The following is a 27,854-nucleotide window of genomic DNA, read 5'->3' as shown; positions in this document are numbered from 1 at the left end:
GAGGGCTGGCAGGGTCACAATGTTCCCATGTATCAACTGCCCATCATCTTGCAGGTGGCAGGGGTAACAGGTTTGACAGATACGTTGAGGAATCTTGGCGACATGTTACAGATGGCACACACCAGTAATGTGGAATCGTTCCTTCCAGATAACCGCTGCATGGACAGACGTTTCCTGCCTGCCCGCTCCAAACGCCTTGTGGCTTTGGCCAGTTTTCCAGGAGCGGGGAACACATGGGGCCGTCACCTCATGGAGCTCACCACTGGCTACTACACCGGCAGTTACTACTTTGATGGCTCACTCTACAACAAAGGTAGGATCGGTCGTGAAGAATAATAGCCTCAGACGTCTTTCCTGAGATAAAGGTTATGCACTCAGACCTTTTAAAGGTCTAACGTTATACTGTGAACATGTCTTGTGTTGTATGAGCAATGTGGAAGCTAGGACAGTGTACGTACGTGGTCTCTGTTGACTACAGTGGAAGGTGACTAAAAGGGAGGGAACTCAAAATTGAGATAGTCACCTTTCAACTCTTTAAAATCTTAACTATAAAAGGTAAGGGTGGCGCGGTGGCTCAGTGGTTAGCACAGCTGCCTCACAGTGCCAGGGACCTGGGATCAATTCCCACCTCGGGTGACTGTCTGTGTAGAGTTTGCACATTCTCCCCGTGTCTGCGAGGGTTTCCTCCAGGTGCTCCGGTTTCCTTCCACAATCCAACAATGTGCAGATTAGGTGAATTGGCCATGCTAAATTGCCCATAGTGTTAAGTACATTAGTCAGGGGTAAATGTAGAGGAGTGGGTCTGGGTGGGTTGCTCTTTGGAGGGTCGGTGTGGACTTGTTAGGCCGAAGGGTCTGTTTCCACGCTGTAGGAAATCTAACCTAATCTGTAAAATCACCATAATCCCCCTCTCTCGTTAGACCCAGGGTTCGATTCCAGCTTCGGGTGACTGTGCAAACTCCACACAGACATTCTCCCTGTGTCTGCATGGAGTTTCCTCCGGGTGCTCTAGTTTCCTCCCACAATCCAAAGATGTGCAGGCCAGGTGAATTGACTATGCTAAATTGCCTGTAGTGTTCAGGGATGTGCATATTGGTGCATAGTCAGGGGTAGATGTAAAAGTAATAGGGTAGAGGAATGGGTCTAGGTGGGATACTCTTCAAAGGGTTGGTGTGGACTTGATGGGCCAAATGGCCTGTTTCTACACCTTAGGGATTCTATGATTCTGAGTTTAACCTGAGGGTCACCACAGTTGAGGGGTGAAGTTGAGAAGATGGGGTCTTCATGGTAACCTCAACTAGTACAGGAATTGAACCTACACTGTTGGCATCACAAACCAGCTAGCTAACCTCCCCCTTTAAATGGGTCCACCAGTGAAATGTGGATATCTCAGGGTTTAGCAGCACCCATGCAGGTGGGAAGGGCCTCAAGGTCTACCTGGCTATGACAAGTGACAATCCATATTCAGTGAGTCAAAGAGAAGCCAATATTTGGCACAACCCATTGTAGTGAGTGAGCAAGTTCAGGTCCAGGTCTGAAGCTCCTGTAAATTCAAATGTCAATGTTAAATGCAGCCTTGAAACAAAAGAAAACCAGCTAATAGTCAACGAAGTATCTTGGCCCCAACCTTGGAAAAGTTCAAAGGCAACACTGTTCAAAGGCCATTCAAAGGCAAGTTTGTGTTGGTCTCTGAGAATGACTCTCAATTCTACATTTGTTCAATTCTACATTTGTACAATTCAAGGTTGTGTGGTCCAGCCAATGAATAAATTGCTCGTATATATTAATAATGGTCATGGACCTATTGGATATTTATGAAAACCCCCACTGATTCAGTCAGAAACTCCAGGGAGAGACATCTACCCTCCTTACCCAGCTTGGCTTCCATGTGGTTCCCAGTCTGCAGCAATGTGGTTGACTTCTTGCCATCCAGGATGTAATTGTAGCAGTAGGTGCTCAGTTGTACCAAACTGTTACAGGACAAGCACAGTGAGTGTACAAATATCGTATGGACTGCAGTGGTTCAATGTATCTCACCACTATCTTCAGGGCAGTTAGAAATAGGCAATAATGCAAGCAATGACCATATCCTGTGAAGGAATAAACTGTGTTTTTATCAGCTGTTCTTGTCCCTTGATATTAGTGGGTTTTTTTGGGTGATCTCATAGAATTTCATGAAACAGAATCCCTAGAATGTAGAAACAGACCATTTGGCCTAACAAGTCTCCACTGACACTCCGAAGAGTGACCCATTCCTCTCCCCTACATTTCCCCCTGACTAATGCAGATAACTTACACATCCCTGAACACTATTGGCAATTTCCCATGGCCAATTCCCCTAACCTGCACACCTTTGGACTGTGGGAGGAAATCCACCCAGACGAGGGGAGAATATGCAAACTCTAAATAGACAGTTGACCGAGGCTGGAGTCAAACCCAGTTCTCAGCCACTGTGAGGTAGCAGTGCTAACCACTTAGACACTGTGTCGCCCCATGAATAATCTAAAGATTTTAAACACCATTAGATGTGCTATATAAATGCAAGTTGTTGTTGTTGTACATTCACTGCACTGTTGTAACAAGGTCATTCTTATGACTGTTGGCACTAGTTTCATGCATTTGCTAGTAACTAGTTGGCACTTGAGTTATTGCATTCAGCATTCCCCAGTAACCAGAGAAGTAGTGTTTGCTTTCCCAATGCAGTACTCACATTTTCATTCTTAGACCTAAAGGTGGACAGCTTACGAACTCGCTGCTCCATCCTACATCACCTGTTCCCTTGGCCTACGATTTCCTTTTCTCAACCCCATCGCACATTCATGTCATCATGACCTAATTAAGCTGGGCAAGGTCCGTTTTGTTCCTTCTCAGATATTTTGCAATGTTTGGCAATAAAGGAGAAAAGGGCTCTTGCCAGGGATGTTAATACAGTTCGCTACTGACAGAATTCAATACAGCAATATACAATCAAATCACAGTGCACTCAGGCGTTCTGAAGGTGCCTTCGAGTGAATATAAATGCAGGGTTCCACTTCACCTGCCCTGTAACTCAGTGAGTGCAGCAGAGTTACTGCAAAATGACTGAAAAACTCCTGCAGTAGTTCTCTATTCCTTAGCCCTTACAGAAGAGCAAAGTGCACCTCAGAGACCAATAGCAGCTAACCTACTGTCATAAAGCACCTAAGAGACTTGCTTTACCACTCTCGACTTGGTGAAAGTGCTGTTTTCTCAAGGACACTCTGACCTGAGTAGGAAACTGTATTTGCAATCAATTTGGTATTCCCTCTTGTCCTTTGTCGCCAAATATGTTGCAGTAGAATGAAAATCAACATCAGTCTGACACTTTATTTGAACAAAACATCATTTGCCTGACATGTCACTTGAAACACACTGTAAACTTCCATTCACACTTTGAAGTGTCAGTATCTCAAACAGTTGCTGCTGTTTGCCAGTCACTGGCATCGGTTGGGCTGATTCCCACGTTAGCTCTCTGTGGATTATGCCCTCTCCCTGCAGCACTCCCAATTGAGCTGGAGTGGATTAACCACTTGTGCGAAATAGAAAGCATTTTCACAGTTTGCCCGGCAGGCTCCACAGCCCATTGCTGCAAACTGCAGGGGCAAGTGGGGAAATCAGAATCCTCAGTGGAAGCAGGCTGTTTGGCCCATCGAGTCCGTGCCTCCCCTCCAAACAGCATCTCCAGACCAACCCCTCTCTACCCAAATCCCTGTAACCCCACATTTCCCATGGTCAATCAGCCCAACCCACACATCCCTGAACACTATGGGGCAATTTAGCATGGCCAATCCACCCTAACCTGCACATCTTTGGACTGTGGGAGGAAACCGGAGCACCTGGAGGAAACCCAACAGATATGGGGAGAATGTGTCGCTCCTTTGCACTGTTAGCTGTGATAACCACTGAGCTACTATGCCACCCTTTGAGCCAGTGTGCCAACCTTAAAGAGTAGCTCTTTCGAAGAAATGGCTCAGGCACTATGGGCTGAATGGCCTCCTCCTATGTTGAATGACTGTGAAATTCTCAAGGACTGTTGTCATGATTTGGAGCTTGACAATCACAGTGCCATCCCATTGTTGTCCAATAACATTCAACAGGGAAAGCCTGAGACCAAATCAGAGTAGAAATGTGTTGATCTTTTTATGATGAAAGGGTAATTGGGTGAGCAATTGACTGGGTCTATGTTGAGGAGAGGGAGAGAGAATCTTGCAGGGTTGTGGTATGGCTCCTACCTCTGGCCTTGGAGACCTGCGCACCATTCTCACCTGCTCCAGATATGTCTTTTTTCAGTTCTGTTACAAATATTGGTACACATATATAACAGGGAGAAGATAATCAGTGTGTTTGGAGTTTTTCAAATAAAATTCTGATCAGAAAGGTATATCACTGGTCTATGTCCACCCTATACCAGTGCACACCTAATTATTCCTAAATCACTATATAAACAGGGAGGAAATGGTCTAATGGTATTATCTGGACTATTAATCTAGACTATTAGCTAAACAATTAATCAATACTATTAGCTAGACTATTAATCCAGATAATGTTCTGGGGATTCCAGATTCAAATCCTGTCATGGCAGACGATGGAAATTGAATTCAATGAAATCCTGTAACTAAGAGTCAAGTTATCACGCTTGCCTTCATTAGTCAAAGCATTGTGTATCGGAGTCAAGTTGAGGTTGTACAGGATATTGGTAAGGCCACTTTTGGAATACTGCATACATTTCTGGTTGCCCTGCTATGGAATTAAACCTGGGTCCCTGGCACGGTGAGGATATTACCCAGGACTGAAGGGTTTGTGTTATAAGGAGAGGCCGGATAGGCTGGGATTTGTTTCACTGGAGCATAGAAGGTTGAGGGGTGACCTTGTCCAGGTTTATGAAATCATGAGAGGCAGAGATAAGATGAATAGCAAAGGTCTTTTCCTAAGGTTAGGGGAGTTCAAAACTGGAGAGCATAGGTTTAAGGTAAGAGGGGAAAGATTTAAAAGGGACCTGAAGTGTAACTTTTTCACACAGCGGGTATTGTGCATATGGAATGAACTGCCAGAGAAAGTGGTAGACTCAGGTACAGTTACAACATTTAAAAGGCACATGAGTAGGTACATGAATCGGAAAGGTTTAGAGGGATATGACCAAACACAGGCAAATAAGACTAGTTTAGTTTGCGAAACCTGGCCAGCATGGACAAGTTGGACTGAAGGGTCTGTCTCCGTGCAATGTGATTCTATGACTCAATGATGACCATGAATTCGTTGGGAAAGTCCCATCTGGTTCACTAATAACCCTTTAGGTCCACATGTGACTTGATGCCAAACCTTTAACTATGTGGTTGACTCTTAAACTACTCCACTGGGCCAATTGGGGGTGCGCAATAAATTCTAGCCCAGCCAATGACCCCGCATGCCATGAATGAATAAACATTGCCTATTCCATTTGATCTCAGGCATCTCTGCCAGTCCTTCCTAGACGATATCAGAGTAGACACTGTTACTCGTTAACACTGCAGTCCAGATCTTTTCATATCCCCTTATTCAACATCTATCTAACCTTTGGTGTTTAATGCAGCCAGTCAAGTATTCTGTGAGGTTTGTTCAATTTTGCAATGCAGCCAGTTTGTGCACAGTAACATCCCACAATCCACAACATTGTTAATGACCAGACAAATTGTCTCTCGTGGTATGGCTTGCAAGAAAACTGTAGATTCCCATAGTGCATCACTCTAAATCATACCAGTGAGGACATTTACCCCACCTTGGAGGTTGGACAGGACCCTCATGCATAGCCTCCTTCACAGCACCAGAGACCCGGGTTAACTTCCAGCCTTGGGTTACAGCCTGTGTGGAGTTTGCATGTTCGCCCCATGTCTACATGGATTTCTGCCAGTTTCCTCCCACAGTCCAAACATGTGCAGTGAGGTGGATTGGCCATGGTAAAAGCAGGGTTTGGGAATACGGTGGGGGGCTGGGTCTGGGTGAGATGCCTTTTGGAGGGTTGGTGCAGACCCGATGGGCTGAATGGCCTCTTTTTCCACTGTAGGGTTCCTATGAAAAGATGAGTATTCCAACTCTGCTGCATTTCCTGAGTACAGGCACTGGGGTGCTAGCCTGAATTATAAACTCTATTCTCTGAATAATTGGGACTTGAACTCATAACCTGCTGACAAAGGGGCAACAGCACTGAGAATGGCTGATAATTGGTACCGAACATCAGCTATGTCATCCATTTTCACAAATGCAATTATGTCTTTTGATGCAACGTGAGATTTTATTTTTAATAAAGTTGTGTTGAATTAGAGTTGCATTTGTGAAGTGAACCCGAGAAGTTGATCAATGATAAAGAAAACGTTCCTTTTGCAATGAAAATGTCAGAGGTCACTCATGTAGAGTTGTGACCACCACAATGTTCTGTCACTAAAAAGTGTGCAGATCAGATCAAAGGCAAATGCAACGTCACTAAGCCTGGCAAAGAAATTAACTCGCTTCAAGACATTAGTAAGGCCACATGTGAAGCACTGCATATAATTCTGGTCACCCTGCCATCAGATGTTATTTAACTGGAAAGGGTGAAAATTAGATTCTCAGGGATGTTAATGAGACTGGATGGTTTGAGTTATAAGGAGAGGATGGATAGGCTGGAGCATAGGAGGCTGAGGAGAATGGCCTTATAGAGTTTTTTATAAAATCATGAGGGGCACAGATAAGGTCTTTTCCTCAGGCTAGGGAAATCCAAAACCCGAGGACATAGGTTTAAGGTGAGAGGAGAAAGATTTAAAAGGGACCTGAGGGACAACTGATTCCCCTCAGAAGGTGGTGCATATATGGAATAAGGATGGGCTTGTTTCTATTCTGTATAGCTCTATGACTCAATAATCACCTCCCTAAACTCCTCTCTATCCCCTTAAAGACACTCCTTAAAATCTACCTCATTGGCCAGGGTTTTGCCCCAATACCCCATTACATGATCCACTGTCAAACTGTGTTTAATACTGTTCCCAAGAACTCCTTGGGACAAATGTTAAAGGCATTGTGTATGTTAATGCTGTAAAAGTGGAAAGGTGTTCCCAGTTCATGCTGAAGCGAAGGAACAAGACAATTTAGTATTGTGCTTTAAGGACAGAACATTATTTCAACACAAGGTGTTGCTTTTCTGTATCCATATATTGTTTCTCCAGTTGAACAGTCTCACTCAATATTAGTCAAGAATCTCATGAGTCAAAATACAAGATTAGATTACTTATAGTGTGGAAACAGGCCCTTCGGCCCAACAAGTCCACACCGACCCTCCGAAGAGCAACCCACCCAGACCCATTCCCCTACACCTAACACTACAGGCAAATTAGCATGGCCAATTCACCTAACCTGCACATTTTTGGACTGTGGGAGGAAACCGGAGTGCACCCACGCAGACACTGGGAGAATGTACAAACTCCATGCAGTTGCCTGAGGCAGGGATTGAACCCAGGTCTCTGGCGCTGTGAGGCAGCAGTGCTAACCACTGTGCCACCGTGCCACCCAAAAGTTTAAAAAACACTAAATATTTTCGAAGTAAGAGAACTTTAAAGTCCAGGCAGAGCATGTTCAGACGTGACACTGAGTGGACACGTTTACCGGAAATGATGATCTTAAATGTTGATGTTCAATTAATTGTCAGTGGAAGCTAGACTGCTCTTCTGAGTAGAGAAGGGGATATTTTAGAGATGCTTTTAAAAACGTGAGGGATAGAGTAAATAAGAAGTAATTGTTTTCACTGGTAACCAGAGAATAAATCTGTAAGTTATTTGATTACAAAAGCAGTCTGAAGGAAGAATGAGATTGTGTTTTACTCAGCAGCAGCTATGATCTGAAAATCACTACCTCACAGAATGGTAGACACTAACTTAATAGAAATGTTCAGATCTGAATTAGATGACTACTTGAAGGAGAGAGTATTTGCAGAGATGCAGGGAAAGAGCAGAACAGTGGAGCTAATTAGTTTGCTCTTTTTAAAGACCTGGAACAGACTGAAGAACATCTTTAGTCAAGATGTATTGTGTTGCTGTCCTCCACGTTGAATGAGTTAGGCTTTAATAAAACAATTGAAAAACTCTGGACTCACAGCAGGAAAGCCACTGATTTCCCTCTCCTGAACTACAAATAATGAATTCAGCTAACCAGGTGAATTAGATAACAGGACTAGTTTCACAATCCCCGGGGCTTGGCAGCTTACGTTTCTGACTCCGCTGTTAAGTGAATATCTTCTGACCAGGTAAAAGTGAGCAGGAAGAGATAGTCTTTGTCAAAGAGATTCTGGAAATTTGTTTTGGATACATTGAGAATTGAAGACAAAATTGTAAGCCTGATTTCCAGACAACATAGGTGACCTTATTTGTGTTGACAGTTGGAAATACTTGTGAATGTTACATCTTTGATAAAAGGGCTGGACCTTGAGAATATTAAGGTTACCCATATGCTTTGTTTTGTGTGATGGCCCCTTTAAGGCCAGGATGAACTGGAGTGTACCAATGAGTCATCTAGTCTCTAAACATTAGCTTGCTGTCTCTCCATGGATGCTGACTGACTCGCTGTGATCGCCAACATTTGTTGTTTTCGGTACAGATTGCAGCAGTAATTTGCTCTTCCGTTTTGTGAACTAGAGTGTATTCTGCAAGAGGGCAGAATGCATTCCTGATTGAGTGGATAGAGAACAGCTAAGAAGCAAAGGGTAAATAGAAAGCCAATTGCAGTGGAGTTAGCTCAGCCTTTTCCCAAAGCATATGGCTCATCACATTTTTTTTACAAAAGTTGACAGTGGTTACCATTGAGCTAGCTTTTAATTTCAGGTTTTATTACAATCAAGTTTCACCAGTGGGATGATGAACCCATCTCCCCAGCACAGGGACCTGGAGCACTGAATTACTAACCCAGTGGTATCAACATTGTGTCAGAGCCAGTTCAGACGTGCTTGTAGCTTAAAGCTGGAACTTTTCTGACGTTGTTCACACATTGAACTTGCACATCCTTTATGGGAACTTTTGGACAGAATTTTGCCGATTTTTTTTTTTTCCAAGCTGTTTCCATCGGTTTGGATCAGGGCAGAACAGCTTGTTAAATTAATTTAAACGATGAATATAGGCTGATAGCTAGTAGCTGACTGGTATGTTCTGATCCGTTGTTGGGAGCTGCTTGGAGGTAATTTCCCAGGAGAGACTTCTTCAGCCATACAGGGTAACCTGTAAAAATAATCAGTCTCCACAATGGTGGCCTGGCAACAGGCTCTGTTTCATGAGGTATTGGTTCTGAAAGGGTTAATGTTGGAGACAACATTAAGCTCCATTCAATCTCATAAAGTCATTCAGGTTTGAGTGAGGCTAAGCGAAAGTGAGGACTGCAGATGCTGGAGGTTAGAGTCAAGAGTGTGGTGCTGGAAAAACACAGCAGGTCAGGCAGCATCCAAGGAGCAAGAGAATCAATATTTCGGGCAAAAGTCCTTCATCAGAAAGGGGCATCGCATGCTTCCAATGGAGTGCCAATCTGTATCTAAAGGGCTACTCATCAACTCAGTAACAATTGATCAGATTTTCTGAGGAGTGACAGAGTTTGTAAGCACGCTCCCTTTTAACAGTAAGAAAGAGCATTGTATACCTGACAGGAGATTCCGAACAGAGGTCCTTCAGAAATGCGAGTTGTGCTTCTAAACTGACAAATCTGTCCTTCTTTAGGATAGTCAAGAGAAGGCAAACCACATCCCTTTTCACAGCAGTCAGTTGCCATATTCTGTTTTTGATTGTTCCTCTGACAAAGATTGGGGCCTGAGTATTGAAAGGTACATGGGAGTAAGGGATAACAGGAGGATAGGAAAAGACGGAGGGTGGCTCTGATCATTAATGATAGAATAACAGAGGGAAAGCCTAAGTTTAGTAGAGCAGGATGCTGAATCAATTTGAAAAGATACAGATAGGAAGTCACTTCTGGGAGTGTTCAGAATCCCTAATAGCAACCACACAGTGGGGTGGAACATAGGATGAAATGATGGGGGCTTGTTCAAAAGGCATGGCAATTATCATGGGAGATTATAATTTATACACAAATTGGTACAGTCAAAAGAACAAAGATCTTCAACGAAGAGTTTATGGTAGGTTTTTGGATCATTTCTTAGGACTGCATGTTCTCAGGTTGACCAGAGAATAGGCTACACTAGACCTGGTGCAATGAGAAAGGCTAATTGATGGCTTTGTGGAAAAGGCACCTATAAGCAGCATCTGATTTATTAATTTGAGGGAGAGAGAAATGGGTCCAAAACTAGTATCTTAAAATTAAATACAGGTAATTCTGAGGGAATTGAAATAGAGCTAGCTAAAGCAAACTGGCAAATTAGCTTAAGGAACAGGTCAATAGTGATTCAATGGCAGGCATTTATGGAGATATTTCAGAATATACAGGATACATTCCAATGCGAAGCAATGCTCCAAGAGGAGAATCCATTGTCAATGGTGAGCTAAAAATTGTAAAAATAATATCAAACCCAAAGGAAAACCATATATAACCATGCTATGATGGGTGGCAAGTCAGAAGATTAGGTAGAATATTAAAAAGCAGAACGACTGAAGGATTCATAAGGAGGGAAAAATGAGAGTTTGAGGGAAAGTTGACTAGAAATATTAACTGAGATAATAAGAGTTTTCATAGATATTTTTAAAAAGTAATGAAATGAACATTGGTCTTACAGAAAGCGAGTCTGAATTGAACAGGTATTTTACATTAACGATATTTTACATTTCACAATATAGGATACAAATTGCGTCCCAGAAGTACCTGTAGATCAGGAAATGGAAGGAATGGAAGAACTCAAGAAAGTTTTAATCACCAAGGCAGTGGAACTTGAGTAAATAGAGCTGAGGGCTGACAAATCCCTATATTCTAATGGATTTCTTCTGAGATACTTAAGGATATTTAATGCTTTGGTTTTAGTTTTCTAAAACTCTGTAGATTTGGAGAAGGTTTGCTTAGATTAGAAAATTGGTATGTATAACTCCTTTTATTCAAAAAGGGGTCGACGGAAGTGAAGAAATTCCAGGGCAGCTAGCTTAACATCTTGCCATTGGGATAATGTTGGAAGCTATTATTAAAGTTGTCATAGCAGGATAATTCTAAGTTCAAGGTAATTGAGTAGAATCAGTTTAGCCAATTTATTGGAATTAAAGAAATAACAGGTGCTGTGAATAAAGAAGAACCAGTGGATGTTACATAACTATATTTCTGGAAGATATTTGATAAGGTGCCATATTGAAGGCTAATGGTGTTAGGGGTAAAATATTGGCATGAATGTAAAATTGGCTAGTGAACAAAAAACAGGGAGTAGGTATGGAGGCATAGAATCATACAGCATGGAAACAGACCCTTCGGTCCAACTCTTTGTCAACCAGACATCCCAATCTGACCTAGTCCCATTTACCAGCATTTGGTCCATATCCCTCCGAAACCTTTGTATTCATACACCCATCCAGATGCCTTTTAAATGTAACTCTGCCAGTCTCCACCACTTCCTTTGGCAGCTCATTCCGAACATGCATGGACCTCTGTGTAAAAAAAAAAATAAGCCCACAGGTCCTGCTTAAATTGTCTACAGGTTTAGTACCAGAGGACTGGAGGATTGCAAATCTTGTGTCCTTGTTCAAGAAGGGCAATAGAGATGACCCAGGTAATTATAGATGAACGAGCCTTGCATCTGTTGTAGGAAAAGTTTTGGAAAGGATTATAAGAGATAGGATTCATAATCATCTAGCAAGCAACAATTTGATTGCAGATAGTCAACAGGGTTTTATCAAGGGCAGGTCACATCTCAGAAACCTCAGTTTTTTGAGAAGGTGACCAAGCATGTGGATGAGGGTAGGGCAGTTGACATGTTGTATATGGACTTCAGTAAAGCCTTTGATAAGGTTCCACATGGTAGACTGGGGAAAATGCAGAGGTATTGGATTGAGGGTGATTTAGCAGTTTGGATTAGGAACTAGCTTTCTGTAAGAAGGCAGCAAGTAGTGGTTGATGGGAAATATTCAGCCTGGAGTCCGGTTACTAGTGGTGTGCCACAAGGATTGGTTTTGGGACCACAGCTGTTTATCATTTTTACAAATAACTTGGGCACAGGCATAGATGGATGGGTCAGTAAGTTTGCAGATAGCACTAAAGTCAGTGGACTGGTGGACAGTGTGGAAAAATGTTGCAGGTTACAGGGGGATTTGGATAAACTGCAGAATTGGGCTAAGTGGTGGCAAATGGAGTTCAGTGCAGATAAATGTGAGGTGATGTACTTTGGGAAGAATAACAGGAAGGCAGAGTACTGGGACAATGGAAAGATTCTTGGTAGTGTGGATGTGCAGAGGAATCTTGGAGTTGATGTACATAGATTCCTGAAAGTTATCACACAGGTTGATAGTGCTGTTAAGAAGCCATATGGTGTGTTAGGTTTCATTGGTAGAGGGATTGAGTTCTGGAGCCATAATGTCATGCTGCAACTATACAAAACGCTAGTATGCCACACTTGGAATATTGTGTACAGTTCTGGTCGCACCATTACAGGAAGGATGTGGAAGCACAGGAAAAGGTGCAGAGGAGATTTACCAGGATGTTGCCTGGTTTGGAGGAAAGGTCTTATGAGGAAAAGCTGAGAGACTTGGCTCTGTTCTCATTGGAGAGAAGGTGGCTAAGAGGGGATTTAATAGAGACATACAAGATGATCAGAGGATTAGATAGGGTAGACAATGAAAGTCTTTTTCCTAGGATGATGACATCAGCTTGTACAAGGGGAATAACTACAAATTGAGGGGTGATAGATTTAAGACAGATGTCAGTGGCAGGTTCCTTATTCAGAGTGGTAAGGGTGTGGAATGCCCTGACTGCCAATGTAGTTAACTCAGCCACATTAGGGAGATTTAAACAATCCTTAGATAAGCACATGGATGATGATGGGATAGTGTAGGGGGCTGATCTTAGATTTGTTCACAGGTCAGTGCAACAGTGAGGGCCAAAAGGCCTTTTCTGCATTGTATTGTTCTGTGTTCTATGTTCTATGTAAATCTTTCCCCTCTTGCTTTAAACCTACGCCCTCTAGTTTTGGACTCACCAACCTAGGAAAAAGACCTTGGCTATTCACCCTCATGAGTTTGAGTCTCTATAAGGTCACCCCTCAGCCTCTGACACTCCAAGGAAGAAAGCCCTAGCCTATTCAACTTCTCCTCAAAACCTCCAAACCTGGCAACATCCTATAAAATCTTTTCTGCACTCTCTCAAGTTTAACAAATGCTCCCTATATCAGGCCGGCCAGAATTGTGCACGTTATTCTGATAATGTTTTGGTTCGCAAGATGGAGTTTAATTCAGATAATTTAGATAAATGTGAGGCGCTGCATTTTGTGAAAGCAAATCTTAGCAGGACTTAAAGACTTAATGGAAAGGTCATAGGGAGTGTTGCTGAACAGTACAGGTTCATAGCTCCTTGAAAGTGGAGTCACAGTTCGATAGGATAGTGAAGAAGGCATTTGGTATGCTTTCTTTTATTGGTCAGAGTATTGAGTACAGGGATTGAGAGGTCACGTTGTGGCTGTACAGGACATTGGTTTGGCCATTGTTGGAACATTGTGTGCAATTCTGGTCTCCTTCCTATTGGCAAGATATTGTGAAACTTGAAAGGGTTCAGAAAAGATTTACAAGGATGTTGCCAGGGTTGGAGGATTTGAGCTATTGGGAGAGGCTGAACAGACTGGGGCTATTTTCCCTGGAGTGTCGGAGGCTGAGGGGTGACTTTATAGAGGTTTACAAAATCATGAGGGGCATGGATAGGATAAATAGACAGTCTTTTCCCTGGGGTCGGGGAGTCCAGAACTAGGTTTAGGGTGAGAGGGGAAAGATATAAAAGGGACCTACGGGGCAACTTTTTTACAGAGGATGGTACGTGTTTGGAATGGGCTGCCAGAGGATATGGTGGAGGCTGGTACAATTACAACATTTAAGAGGCATTTGGATGGGTATGTGAATTGGAAGGATTTGGAGCAATATGGGCTGGGTGCTGGCAGGTGGGACTAGATTGGGTTGGGATATCTGGTCGGCATGGATGGGTTGGACTGAAGGATCTGTTTTCATACTGTACATCTCTATGACTCTATGTAATGAGTAACATGCTACAGGAAATGCATGTAGGGGTCTCAACATTTTACTGTTTCATTCTATGAATGAACTGGATGAAGGGTCTGAAGGCATGTTTACTAAATTTGCTGACAACACAAAGATTTGTAGCAAACTAATTTCTGAAGACTTAAGGAGGCTAGCAAGGAATATCGCTCGGGTAAGAGAGTAATACAAAGATCTGACAAATTATTATACTGTGGGAAAAGGATAAATTGTCCATTTCGGCAGGAGGAATAAAACAGAAGCATATTATCTAAATAATGGGAGATTGCAGAGCTCTGAGATGTAGAGTGACCTGGGTTTGTTAGTCTATGATTTTACAAAAGGTGAGTATCCAGGTACAGTAGGTAGTTGGGAAAGCCAGTAGAATGTTAACCTATTGCAAAACAAACTGAGTAGCAAGGTTATGCTTCAATTATACAGGGAGTTGGTGGGATCACAGTAATGGGCACCTTATTTAAAGATGGGTATAAATGTGTTAGAAGGTTTATTAAGCTAGTACCAGGGATGAGTGGGTTGCCTTATAAGGAAAGGCTGGATGGGCCAACTTTGTATCTACTGGCATTTAGAAATGTAAGAGGCAATTTGACTGAAATGTGAAAGATTTAGAGTGGTGCTGAAAAAGCACAGCAGGTCAGGCAGCATAAAGGGCTTTTTGCCCAAAGTGACGATTTTCTTGCTCCTCAGATGCTGCCTGACCTGCTGTGCTTTTCCAGCACCACTCTAATCTTGATTCTAATCTCCAGCATCTGTAGTACCCACTTCTGCCTTGAAATGTGAAAGATCCTGAAGTATCTTTACAGGGTGGAAGTGGGGAGGAGACGCTCAAACTTAAGATCATTTCTTTACAATTAAGACTTCATCCATTTCAAATAGATGGGAATTTTTTTTGTCCCAAGAGGTGATGAGTATTTATAACTCTTCAATAGGGAAACAATGACGTTGATTATTTTCAGTGTAATAGAAGAAAGCAGAAGAGATTCTTGCTTAGAAAAGGGTTGAAATGCTATTGAGAGAAGATGAGAATGGGAATTATTCAGATCAGCCATTGTCTGGCATAGCATGCTTGAGGGACCGAGGGGCTTACTGTGTCTTTTTGTATCTTCTTGTTAAGATTCACTAATGGTTGATCTTCTCTCATTTTAACCCAAATAGGCTCTTGGCCCCCATCAAGGAAAGAGAAATGATGGCAACATCCATCTAACTGCTTCTTGATCTCTTTCTTTTACCACACCCCAGAAATAAGGCTGCTGCTTCTGCTGTATAATCTCCAAGACCCTATGCATTGCTACCTGTTGGCCAAGCTAAGAAACATTGTTGTCTTATTGCTGTTCCCATTACGGAAATGCAGGAGCATGCATTTGAACCTGACTTGGTGTCCTTAGCTGTAATCCAACAATCCCAAATGCCTTTGGATCCCAAATGAGATTGGGCCAATTATCCTTCTTCATCAACTTTCAAATCTGGCTGAGTTCTGGGCCAACCTAAGCTCATGAGAACCGTTCTCTTTACGCTAAAAGGTTTCTTATAATGACAGCTGTGTGATGTGCTGTTAACATGAAGCAAAGGGACAATCAACTCCATCCCAAATGCAGATGTGCCTTCTAAAGTGAATGTGGATGCTCATTTTGCATTTGTAAACCTCTCCGGTCTGTACTGGCACAGCAGAATTCTTAACACTTGACTACATAGCTGAACCAGAGCACAGAATTTGAGCTCGAAGGGAGGGGATGGAGCTTGAATCTTGGCTCACTTCTTTACTGAAGTCAAAACCCCTTCCACCTACATTGTATGTGATAAAAGAGCAGTGAACGTGTGGCTGTGTGCCAATGTTGAAGAATAACGACACAAAATCTTAGAGATGGCACTTCTTATACTTCAGCAATAGTGTAAATTTAATTGGAAGTTGTTGATGCGGCTATAGATGTGTGACATTTAACCTAACGTTCACTTCTATCTTTAGACAGTCACAGCTCATCTCCTAGCACTTTCATCTGAGTTAGCGGGTTGGGGGCTCAAATCTCACACCAGAGAATTGAGCACAGAAATCCAAGGTGACACAGCTTTGCAATAACCCAGGAGTGCTGCACTTTTGGAGGTGCAAAACTTCAGATTTGACGTTAAACTGAGGCAATGCATATATCTCAGAATGTTTTGACAGATTCCATGGCACTATTTCAGAAAAGAGCAGGGAGCTGTACTGAGTGCTGGCTAATTTTTATCCCTCAGTTAACACCAAGCCAGAGTATCTGTTTATCATTTTTATCTGCTTGCAAATTGACTGTTGTCTCCTTTATTACAACAACTTCAAAGTGGGTGATTGCCTCAGTGACACTTCGAGGATTCCTGATCGTGTAACACACTAACACTGCTGTGATTCTGTGATTGGCTTCCTTTTGCAGCATATCAGCCCATCATGTCTGCGCTAGCTAACCAGTGAGCATTATAACTTAGTGGTATTCCTGTTCCTTTTCCTATACCCTTGCACATTGTTTCTAATCAAATAATCTTTAAATACCCTCTGACATAGATCAGTTAAACCTGCCTCCACCACATTTCCAGGGTGTGCATTCCTAGCCCTAACTGCTACATTTACAAATCAGTTTAAACCTCTGCCCCTTTTCTCATTTTTACGAGTGGGAACAGTTTCTCCCTGTCTCCTCTATCCAGATCGCTCATGATTTTGCAAGCTCCTGTTAAATCTCCTCTTAGTCTTTTCTCCAAGGAGAACAGTCCCAGCCTCCCCAATCTGTCTTCATAACTGAAGCTTCTTATCCTTGAAACCACTTATTTTTGCAACTCTCTTCTGCACTCTCTCTCTACAATCTCTGCATCCTGCTAGAATGCAGTGCTCACAACTGTACATGATTCACCAGTTGACATGTAACAATCATCTTCATAGAATCACTAGTGTGGAAACAGGCCATTTGGCCCAACAAGTCCACATCGACCCTCAGAGTATCTGACCCAGACCAATTCCCCTACCTTATTACTCGACATTTTCCCCTGGCTGATGTACCTAACCTGAACACTGTGGGCAATTTAACATGGCTAATTCACTCTAACCTGCATGTCTTTGGACTGTGGGAGGAAACCAGAGCACCCGGAGGAAACCATAAGTTCTGATTAACCTCTTTGCTCCTGTACTCTGCTGCTTTTTATAAGGCCCAGTACACTCTATGCATTCTTAACAGCTCTCTTCACCTGTTGTGCCACCTTTAATGTATACATGTACACCTGGGTCTCTCTGCTATAAATACAAATCTTTTACTTTTCATGAGTGTTCAGTCCTCATCACTCTCTTGTCATTAATACAGGTTTGGGTCTGGTTCAGGTTCTTTGATTTTGTTTTATCTTTAACAGGATCTTCTCATGTTAGTTTCTTTATATCAACTTACAATCTAAATCTGTTTCATACTGACAATTGTTTGAAGATCCTACCAGTTACAGCTCCGAACTCATGCTGAAAGATGTTTGCAACAATTACAGGCAGACAATCAGTGCTATAAGAGCAGGTTTGACTTTAGACAGGCAGTGGGGTCTTACAGTTCCCTTGGAGTCCCAAGTTGTTCAGGTAACATGCACTTGTCACATGCAAGTTGCAGTCTGGAGCGACACACTGTGACTGCAGATGCTCCAATGTTCTTCCCATCGCCTGTCTACCCAGAAATAACTCTTACTGCCTCCATTTGCTTGGGTTGAAAGGATTTACAGTTTGCTACTCAACCTGTTTGGCTGCATTACTGTAGCGCCTTCCTTATTCAACGAGGCCTGGAATGTGCCTCGAGCCTGGAGATTCTGGCTCGAAGGTAGAGAACATGACCCACTGCAGCACAAGAACTCCCACCATCTCCTGCAATGTGAGAGCCAGAACTGGGAAAACTACAAAGTCCTGAGCCAGAGGCTAAATCTCTTTCTTTCTTTCACTTACACCAGATTAAGTATTCTGCAGTTCACCCGCAAGCAGATATGACCATCAGGGCATAACCAAGATCTCTGAGTAAGTGGGCCATATGGGCTAACAACTCATCAGCCCAGATGGTCACAGATCAAACATTGACCCTTATTCATGCTGATGTTCACTTAGGAAGCAGGGAGTGTGCAACTTTCTTGTACATCCTGATTTTAAGCGGAGACGAATGGTCTGAAGGAGATGTCTATGGAGGACTGGTAAGGGTATCCACATAATTAGGGTTCAAGTCTGGTTGACCTCAAACGGTTTCTTCAGAAATCAAACCAATTAACTGAGGCATGTAAATATACCAATAGTTAACACCTAATATAAAGCTTGAAGCATTTTTCAAAGTTTTGGTGCTTTGCTTAAATGAAGTGCAAAACTCTGAGATTAAGTGACATAAGGTTGGCATAATAATAATAATAATGAGTTGTATAAATCTGAAGTCTGCTATCAAGCAAAATTATACTTAACAGCTCAGCACATAGTGTTCTAGTAACAGCCCACACAGGCAAAACATTTCTAGTTCTTAGCTTTTAGTTTGCAACAACTTAATTTGTTCAATTGAAGGAAACTTAACCAGTTCCTCACAAGTTATAGATGCAACAATATTTAGAGATGCCAGTATTGGACTGGGGTGTACAAAGCTAAAAATCTCACAACATCCAAGTATTATCCAACAGATTTATTTGGAAGCACTGGCTTTTGGAGCGCTGTTCTTTCACCAGGTGGTTGTAAGAGCAGCACTCCGAAAGCTAGTGCTTCCAAATAAACCTCTTGGACTGTAATCTGGTGTTGTGATTTTTTTAAAAAATTAGCTGCAGCAAGGCATTTGTCTGAATCTGTGCTGCTACAGAGATAGTCTGTGATTGATTATTCTGATGACCAGTGGGTTAGAAGAGTATTTTAAAATGGCTGAAGTCTTCCACAACCAACTCCTAATCAAAGAATGATCAACTGTGTCCTTGGAAAGGAAATCTGGCCTTCAATTCACTTGCAATATTATTTTCAAAACGCCAACTATCTAGTCACAGTCATACAGCATAGACGCTTTGGTCCAACCTGTCCATGCTGAACATAATCCTAAACTAAGTTAGTCCCATCTGCCTGCTCCCTGCCCATATCCCTCCCATGTTTTCCTATTGTGAGTTACAGGGAAAGTTTGGACAAAGCAGGACTTTTATCTTTATGGTGTAGGAGACTGAGGGGGGATCTTGTAGAAGTGTATAAGGTCATGAGAGGCATGGACTGGGTGAGTGCGCCCAGTCTTTTCCCCAGGGTTGGGGAATTGAGGATTAGAAAGCATTGGTTTAAGGGGAAAGAATAAATGGGAACCTGAGGTGCAACGTTTTTACACATAGGGTAATATGCATATGGAGTGGACTGCCAGTGGAGGTGTTTTGAGGTGGGTACATTAACAGCATTTAAAAGACATTTGGACAAATATATGGACAAGAGGGGTTTGGAGGGATATGGGCCAAGTGCAGGGAAATGAGGTTAGCATGGATGGGCATTTGGTCGACTTGGACTAGTTTGAGCTGAAGGGCCTGTCTCTGTGATGTAGGACTCTATATATTTGTGTATTTAAGTAAGCATCTTTTAAATGCTGTAACTGAACCTGCATCTACCACTCCCTCAGGAAGTTCATTCCATAATTGAACCGTTAACCCTTAATCCTATATACATAACCTCATCATTGCAACTTCTAATGTCTTCAACTTCATTTTCATTTATACCTTCTCAGCTCAAAGTTAAACCATTACTGTCTCTCACCATGTTGCAGCCCTCATCTAGTCTCCCTTAAGACCAGAAGATGAGGATTCCAATGGATATGGTAGACAACTCGTCCAATGTCAAATCTGGCTGACTTATCAAAAGCACCTTTGGGTCTTTCTCTGCTCTAAAATCCCTCTCAGTCTCTTTCGTCCAGGATCAAGATGGCTCCCAGTTTCTTTACTCTACTGTAGGCTACCATCTTAAACCCCTTTCCCCTTGTTCGTTCTTTTCTCACTACCAACAATAAGTGAGAAAAACTCTTGGATTTCTTGGTCATTGGGATAGAGGCAGTCAGCCAAGATGTCTGTGTTCCTCTGTACTACTAGCCCACCGGGTCATATATCCTCTAATGCTTTCCCCTGCCCTAGCCCCAGTGCTAGCCCTGTACTTTCCTCTCTGCTTTGCAAGATGAGCTAATTTGTCCAAGAGGGCTACTTCTTGTACCACCTCCACCATTGCTTTCAGTTGACGAGGCCTAAGCTCTGGAAAGTCCACCACTAAACTTCTGCATCTCTCAGAAACCATGCCACTGTGGCCAAGTTGAAGTAATCTGACCTATATCATCTCAGTGTAATGGTCCAAATCTTCTGATTATGTGGAGAGGCATCACAGACATCACTGGGCATTGGAACTCTGAGGAACTTCCAACAGACGCAAATCCGTGATGCTCAAACTTTGGTTCAAACACCCTGTTTATAAAGGGTCAAGAGGAAGGTTTCAGATGTTTAAATTGTCAGGGGGGGTGCCTGTGTTCATGTCTGCACTCCCAAACTGGGTCCCATTGGATGGATCAGAGCAACCCATTACCTATCTTCCAACTAGGAATGTGCTGACCCAGTGTTACAGCTCTGGTGATGCAGACACTCCGATCCTGACAGATCTCCTCAGCTATGTCCAGGGATCCCTGGAACTGGCATACCTCCCATGCTACATTCTGACTTGTACTGTCAATGTTGTGCTCAGAGTACTATCAATTTTCACTCCCACATAATGGCAGTGTCCATACAGCAGTTGACAGACTGGAGGCCAGTTGTGGCAACTGCCTTGCATCAGGGGATATGTTCATGTAAGAATGGTTTAACAGTCAGGGTGTCCTAATCCCTGAAATACACAAACACACAAGGGAAAAGTAGCTTACAGTAAAGAAAAGAAACTGGGAGCGATCTTAATCCTGGAAGAAAGAGACTGAGAGGGGTTTTAGCAGATCAGAAAGACCCAAAGGTGCTTTTAATAGGTTACCCAGATAGGTGGATGTGTTGTCAACCCTGTGTTAAAATCCTTGTGGTCTTAAGAGAGACTCGTTGAGGGCTGCACTAGAGTGACTGGCCAGGGTGAGAGACTGTAATGTGTAAATGAGAAAGTGTAAATGAAAACAAAATTGGGGAAATTAGAAGTTGCAATAATGTTGTTACACATAATTCCAATGTTCTCATTGGAAAGAAGGAGGCTAAGAGGGGATTTGATAGAGACATACAAGACGATCAGAGGATTAGATAGGGTAGACAGTGAAAGTCTTTTTCTTAGGATAATGATGTCAGCTTTTACGAGGGAGCATAGCTACAAATTGAGGGATAATAGATTTAAGTCAAATGTCAGAGGCAGGTTCTTTACTCAGAGTGATAAGGGCATGGAATGTCCTGCCTACCAATGTAGTTAACTCATTAGGGAGATTTAAACAATCCTTGGATAAGCACATGGATGATGATGGGAAAGTGTAGGGGGACGAGCTTAAATAGTTTCCCCAACTTTGGTGCAACATTGAGGGCAGAAGGGCCTGTTCTGCACTATATTGTTCTATGTTCTAAAATGGGCCAAGGACTGGATAGTTTGAGTTTTGAAATTAATATTGTCCGTGAATTGAGGGCCAGATGTCTTTTCAAGGAGACAGTTGACCATTCTTTGTTCAAGAGCTTATCATGGAAGATTTTGTGTGTGAATCTGAAGTTCTATTTCCTGATCATACCACCAGGTGGGTGGAGGCTTTGTCATCCAATTGTGCCCTGTTGAAGCATTAAGGTATCAAGCCATATGATGAATCAGAGCAGCGATCACAATGGCACAAATATTGGATTTTCACAGTTGGAAAGCCTCATTTTGAAAAACCAGAACACATTTTCAGCACAAACCAAAGTGATAAAACTTTTGGCACACAAGGTTAAAATTAAAGTCATTTAAAATGCCAGGTTTGATTATTGAGTAATTCAAAAAATTCAGTAAATTAAGAAATTCTCTGCACTTCCATCTGTTTCCACTTAGTAATCATCAATGCAAATTGGAAAGATGCCTTTTTAAAGAAAAAGTACTGTTGTGTCTCAGCCCTGCCTGTCTTTATTAAGTATGAATTTAAGCAGTTGTTGACTCAGTTGCTGGACAGACTAGTACACAAGTGTAAGTTCCTACAAGGCAGCTCACCCATTATCCATTGATTTCAGCAGGAACATGGTCAATTTTCAGCTTAAATAGTCGTGTTTGATTGTTTATCAAGTGGTTCATTGTTACTTAGTGAGGCATGTGATTACATAGGTGCAAAGGGGCCTTTTCAACTCCTGTCTATTAATAACCAGTGTCAGCAGAAATAATTTATCAAATAGCATGATAACAAGGACTTCGAGACTAATGTGAGTGAACTGATGAGTGTGAATTCCTCCTACAACCTCCAAGGTGTGTGAAACAGTTAGTTCCAGCACTTTGATGAAGTATTTTCACACTGCAGCAGTTGTTTGCAAACTCCTCATATCCATAATTAAACTTGTGTTTGATAGTTATGCTTAATGGGAAAAGACCCAGTCGGTCCATCAAGTGTCCGCCTGCACTCATGCTGCACAGAGCATGCTGACTAAATATTTCTTAGCCCATCCTGTTTCCCAGCATCCTAGGCTGCTTCTACCTCCCAGTCGTCAGCTCTAGGACATGCTGGGAAAGGAAAAATAATCTGGTAAAAAGCAAAACATCATCGGAGAAGAAAATTCCCTGTTGTCCGAAGTTCCCTCAAATTCCCTTCGCTGTCCCTTTTAAAGGTGTCACATGGCCAGACAAATGCGATTCTGTGCAGTCCCTCAGCTATACAGCTCAGAGGCAATGTTATTCTCTGATCCCTGTAGGTAAATCTTCATCTCAAGTAATTCCTCAGAGACAAATATGATGTCACAGAAAGGCAGAACAAACCCTTTCCAATTTTTAGAGTACTGAACAGAATGGTAATGCTGTGTAAGATCCTGTGGCATTACTTAGTGAAGATTTGAGAGTTTTCTTGTGTCCTGATCATTCTCTGTTGCTCAGCCAATACCAACGCTTTACTCTTTACACATTGGCTGTCAGGTTTGCCAAGTCTACACTCGAGAGAACCCTTCCAAAGCTTGTTGGTGACATCCTGAAAATGTGAAAGGCATAAAATAAATGAAATGTTATTTAACAAAGGTCTTCAGAAATCTACTTCATAGGAATTTCTTAAAACAGTCAAGTGTGTGTTTATCTCTTGGAATGCTGATGACACTTCCTCATGGGAAGAACATGTATGTTGAGCCTTTTAACTAGGGGAGACTATGGTGCTGCAGCTCCCAGTTGTTTCTGCTGACCAGAAGACTCTTCTGGTCTTACTATCCCCTATATGCATATTGGAAAGATTTACAGATTGATAATCAACCTTTGACCATGTTATGATGCATCCTCCATGGTCATCAGCCCTGAGGCAGAATTTGAACCTGGAGTTACTGCCCAGAGGTAGGGACAAAATATAAGCTTATATAGCTGCTTCTTTGGTTTTAGCAATAAAACAGAAATGAATTAGGAAAACGAAAAGATAAAGTAAAATAAGCCAAACTATTTGCATTTAACTCAGTTTTTCATTTGTTATAATTATACATAACATAATTGAAAGATTTCAAAACACATAGTAGAACTCCAATCACATCTATTCCAAAACAATCAAGTTATAAGACTCAAACGCCATAGAGATTGTTTTCCCATGATATTTATAGATATCAACTTTTTCTTTTGATTCTGTCTTGAAAGATTTTTTAAGCTTTTTTTTGATTAGTCACATAACAGAGCTTAGACTTTCTTAGCTTCAAATAACTACTTCTGGGTTCTAACCAAATACTCTGGTCTAGATGTTTCACACTAAAACCCTTGCACTGAGGTAACCTAATTCCTAACAGTTCTAAACTGTGTCCTTTATTCAGGAAAAAAAAACTTTCTTACATCAAGCACCAACCAAGATCTCTGTAAACTGAAAAAGAAGGCTTTCCAAGCTTTGGGCTTTTCCCTGAAGCAAAGTAAAGCAGTTTCAGATCTTCCAATACAGAAAGAAATCTAATGCTCCTCAAGTTTTACTCTGTCTGCTTGTAAAACTCTCCTAATGCAACGATTCATCGTTATACCCCTCAAGCTTATTTTGTAAAAAAATCATAGCTGTAGAAATACTGACGGGTTAATCATTGAAGCACCTCATACACTCAAATGTCACGAGTTAAAAATCCAGACTCAAAAATAAATTAGTCTCATATCTACCACATCTTACATCACAGCTAAAAGGGTGAAGGAGAGAAATATTTTTCATTGTCCAAAATATTTGAGCTTTATTCCCAGATACAAAATCCACCATACCTTAACTTCCTTTGAGAGTTGTTGCAATAATGAAGAATTATTTTAACAGACATTCCATAAATCTACCTGTGATAGCTTTCTGAGAATTAGAAATATTATCGAGGAGTCCTTGGACTGATATTAATTGGAGCAATTTTCAGTGGAACAGAGGGAATTACAGCATTTCTAATATAGTATTTTAGAATTATGAAGGGTTGGGACTGGGTAGATAGAAGTATATTATATGCAGTGTTTTGATGGGTTTGGAACAAGTTGGAGGCATGGGGTTATGTAGATATAAGATTCAATGTAAGAGATTTATGACAGAACGGGGAAGCATTTTTACACAGAGGATTATGAAGCCATGGTTTGTATTACACAAATTAATGATTGACACCGAGACCATGTTAATGCTTATGAGCAAGTTAAGTGAATATTTTGGTAAATATTTTGAGATGCAACCTTAAATCCTGTCCATCATAAGAATTACTACCTACTCCCTCATGTTTGTTTCAACTCCAGTCTCAACTATTGCATTGATCTGGTGGGCTGCCCTTAAATTATCTATCCTCTCAACTTAAGCTCATCCAAGACTCTGCTGCCTGTCTTCCCACGTGGTTAAAGATGCCCTCCAATGCATCTCATCCACATCCCGCACCTCCGCCCTCAGACCCCACCCCTCCAACCGTAACAAGGACAGAACGCCCCTGGTGCTCACCTTCCACCCTACCAACCTTCGCATAAACCAAATCATCTGCCGACATTTCCGCCACCTCCAAACACACCCCACCACCAGGGATACATTTCCCTCCCCACCCCTTTCCATCTTCTGCAAAGACCATTCCCTTCATGATTACCTGGTCAGGTCCATGCCCCCCTACAACCCACCCTCCCATCTTGGCACCTTCCCCTGCCACTGCAGGAATTGCAAAACCTGCGCCCACACCTCCTCCCTCACCTCCATCCAAGGCCCTAAAGGAGCCTTCCACATCCATCAAAGTTTTACTTGCACATCCACCAATATCATTTATTGTATCCGTTGCTCCCGATGCGGTCTCCTCTACATTGGGGAGATTGGAGCCTCCTAGCAGAGCGCTTTAGGGAACATCTCCGGGACACCCACACCAATCAACCACACTGCCCTGTGCCCAACATTTCAACTCCCCCTCCCACTCTGCCAAGGACATGGAGGTCCTGGGCCTCCTTCACCACCGCTCCCTCACCACCAGATGCCTGGAGGAAGGATGCCTCATCTTCTGCCTCGGAACACTTCAACCCCAGGGCATCAATGTGGACTTCAACAGTTTCCTCATTTCCCCTTTCCCCGCCCCAGTTCCAAACTTCCAGCTCAGCACTGTTCCCATGACTTGTCCTACCTGCCTATCTTCTTTTTCACCAATCCACTCCACCCTCCCTGACCTATCAGCTTCATCCCCTCCCCCACTCACCTATTGTACTCTATGCTACTTTCTTCCCCACCCCCACCTCTCTCACTTATCTCTCCACCCTTCAGGTTCTCTGCCTTTATTCCTGATGAAGGGCTTTTGCCCGAAACGTCGATTTTACTGCTCCTCAGATGCTGCCTGAACTGCTGTGCCCTTCCAGCACCACTAATCCAGAATTAGATTACTTGCAGTGTGGAAACAGGCCCTTCGGCCCAACAAGTCCACACCGACCCACCGAAGCGCAACCCACCCAGACCCATTCCCCTCTATTTACTCCTTCACCTAATTCTACGGGCAATTTAGCATGGCCAATTCACTTAACCTGCACATTTTTGGACTGTGGGAGGAAACCGGAGCACCCAGAGGAAACCCACACAGACAAGGGGAGAATGTGCAAACTCCACACAGACAGTCGCCTGAGGCGGGAATTGAACCTGGGTCTCTGGCGCTGTGAGGTAGCAGTGCTAACCACTGTGCTACCGTGCCACCCACAATCTGCTGCCTGTCTCTCTAATCAACAGCATCCCACCCACCTGTAAATCAGCTGAGGTTTTCTCTCCCAGTTGATAGGCTGGGTTTAGAAGGCTACAGAAGACAAAGGAACATGCGCAGAAAGAGGCCATTCAGCCCATCAAGTCTGCACTGACCCTCTGAAGAGCATCCCAACCATACCTGTAACCAACAAATGCTGGAGATCACAGTGGGTTAGACAGCATTGGTGAAGAGAGAGAAAGCCAATGTTTCACGTCTAGATAACTTTTCAACAGAGCTGATGTGAAGTCTGGAGGACACAGCATTTATGCTATAGTTTGGGGGGGTGACAGTGAGTGTAGGATGCTGGTGGAGGAAGGATGTTGACAGTTCAGATGAAGTATTGGGAATGTGAGAATGGCAGAACAATGGTATGACTCCATCAGACTGGAAAGAAGAGTCACTGGGATTGGGGAGGGGAGGACATGATAACAAGTGACAAGAAAGGGAAGAAATGGTTCACAATTTAACTCCATATTAAGTCCAAACGCTGGAAAGTGCTTAGTCTGAAAATGAACTCTTGTTTCTCCGTTTGCATTGTGATTCGCTGGAACACTGCAGCATGCCGAGAACATCTGCAGTGATTTGTTCCTACATACCTGTAGCCATATATTTCCTTTGGCTAATCTGCACAACCCTAGACACCATGGGGAATTTCCCATGGCCAATCCACCTGACCTGCACATCTTTGGACTGTGGGAGAAATCTGGAGCACCTGGAGCAAACCCACACAGACCTGGGGAGAATATGCAAACTCCACACAGGCAATCACCTGAGGGTGGAATCGAACCTGGGTCCCTGTAAGGCAACAGGGCTCACCACTGCTGTCTTGCCATTCAACAAGATCTTGACTGACCTGCCGCAGGCTGTAACTGGCTTTTCATGCCAACTCCTCATAACTCTCACCTTCTTGTAATTTCAAAATCTTATCTACCTCCCTTTTCAATACGTTCAGTGATCTAGCCTCCACAAGTCTCTAGGGTAAAGAATTCCAGACATTGGCTGTTCTCTGGGAGAAGATATTCCTTGGCACCTCAGTTTTTTAAATGAGTGTTTAGGAGACAATCTAACTGAGGTGGTTAAAATGGTACAAGGTTAAAACAAAGAACTGCAGATGCGAGAAATCTGAAACGATAAATAGAAATTGCTGGAGAAACTCAGCAGGTCTGGCAGCGTCCGTGGCATTGTGAGGAAATGTGTGCTGGGCTAGAAATGTTAATTCTGCTTTCTCTCCACAGATGCTGAACTTCATCAGCAATTTCTGTTTGCATGTGAAAATGATGCAAGGATTTGATAGAGAAGATAAAACAAAGCTGTTCCCTCTGGTCAGGTGTCCAGTAACAGAGGGCATAGGGTAGTCACAGACTTAAAATTGGAGTGAAA

General features: G+C 42.7%; 1 protein-coding gene across 8 annotated transcripts in view; it reads left to right on the top strand.

Moving 5' to 3' along the window:
* The window catches only part of wscd2 (WSC domain containing 2), a 593,216-nt gene that overhangs the window by 504,481 nt on the left and 60,881 nt on the right, over positions 1-27,854 (top strand). For all 8 annotated transcript variants that reach the window (XM_072587825.1, XM_072587824.1, XM_072587821.1 and 5 more), the window contains one exon: positions 149-313. In XM_072587825.1, the coding sequence (XP_072443926.1) occupies positions 149-313 (165 nt within the window). The remainder of the gene's footprint in view (positions 1-148; positions 314-27,854) is intronic.

This window comes from Chiloscyllium punctatum, chromosome 17 (assembly GCF_047496795.1).
Source record: "Chiloscyllium punctatum isolate Juve2018m chromosome 17, sChiPun1.3, whole genome shotgun sequence".
NCBI lineage: Eukaryota > Metazoa > Chordata > Chondrichthyes > Orectolobiformes > Hemiscylliidae > Chiloscyllium > Chiloscyllium punctatum.
This window is presented reverse-complemented; position numbering and strand designations above follow the sequence as displayed.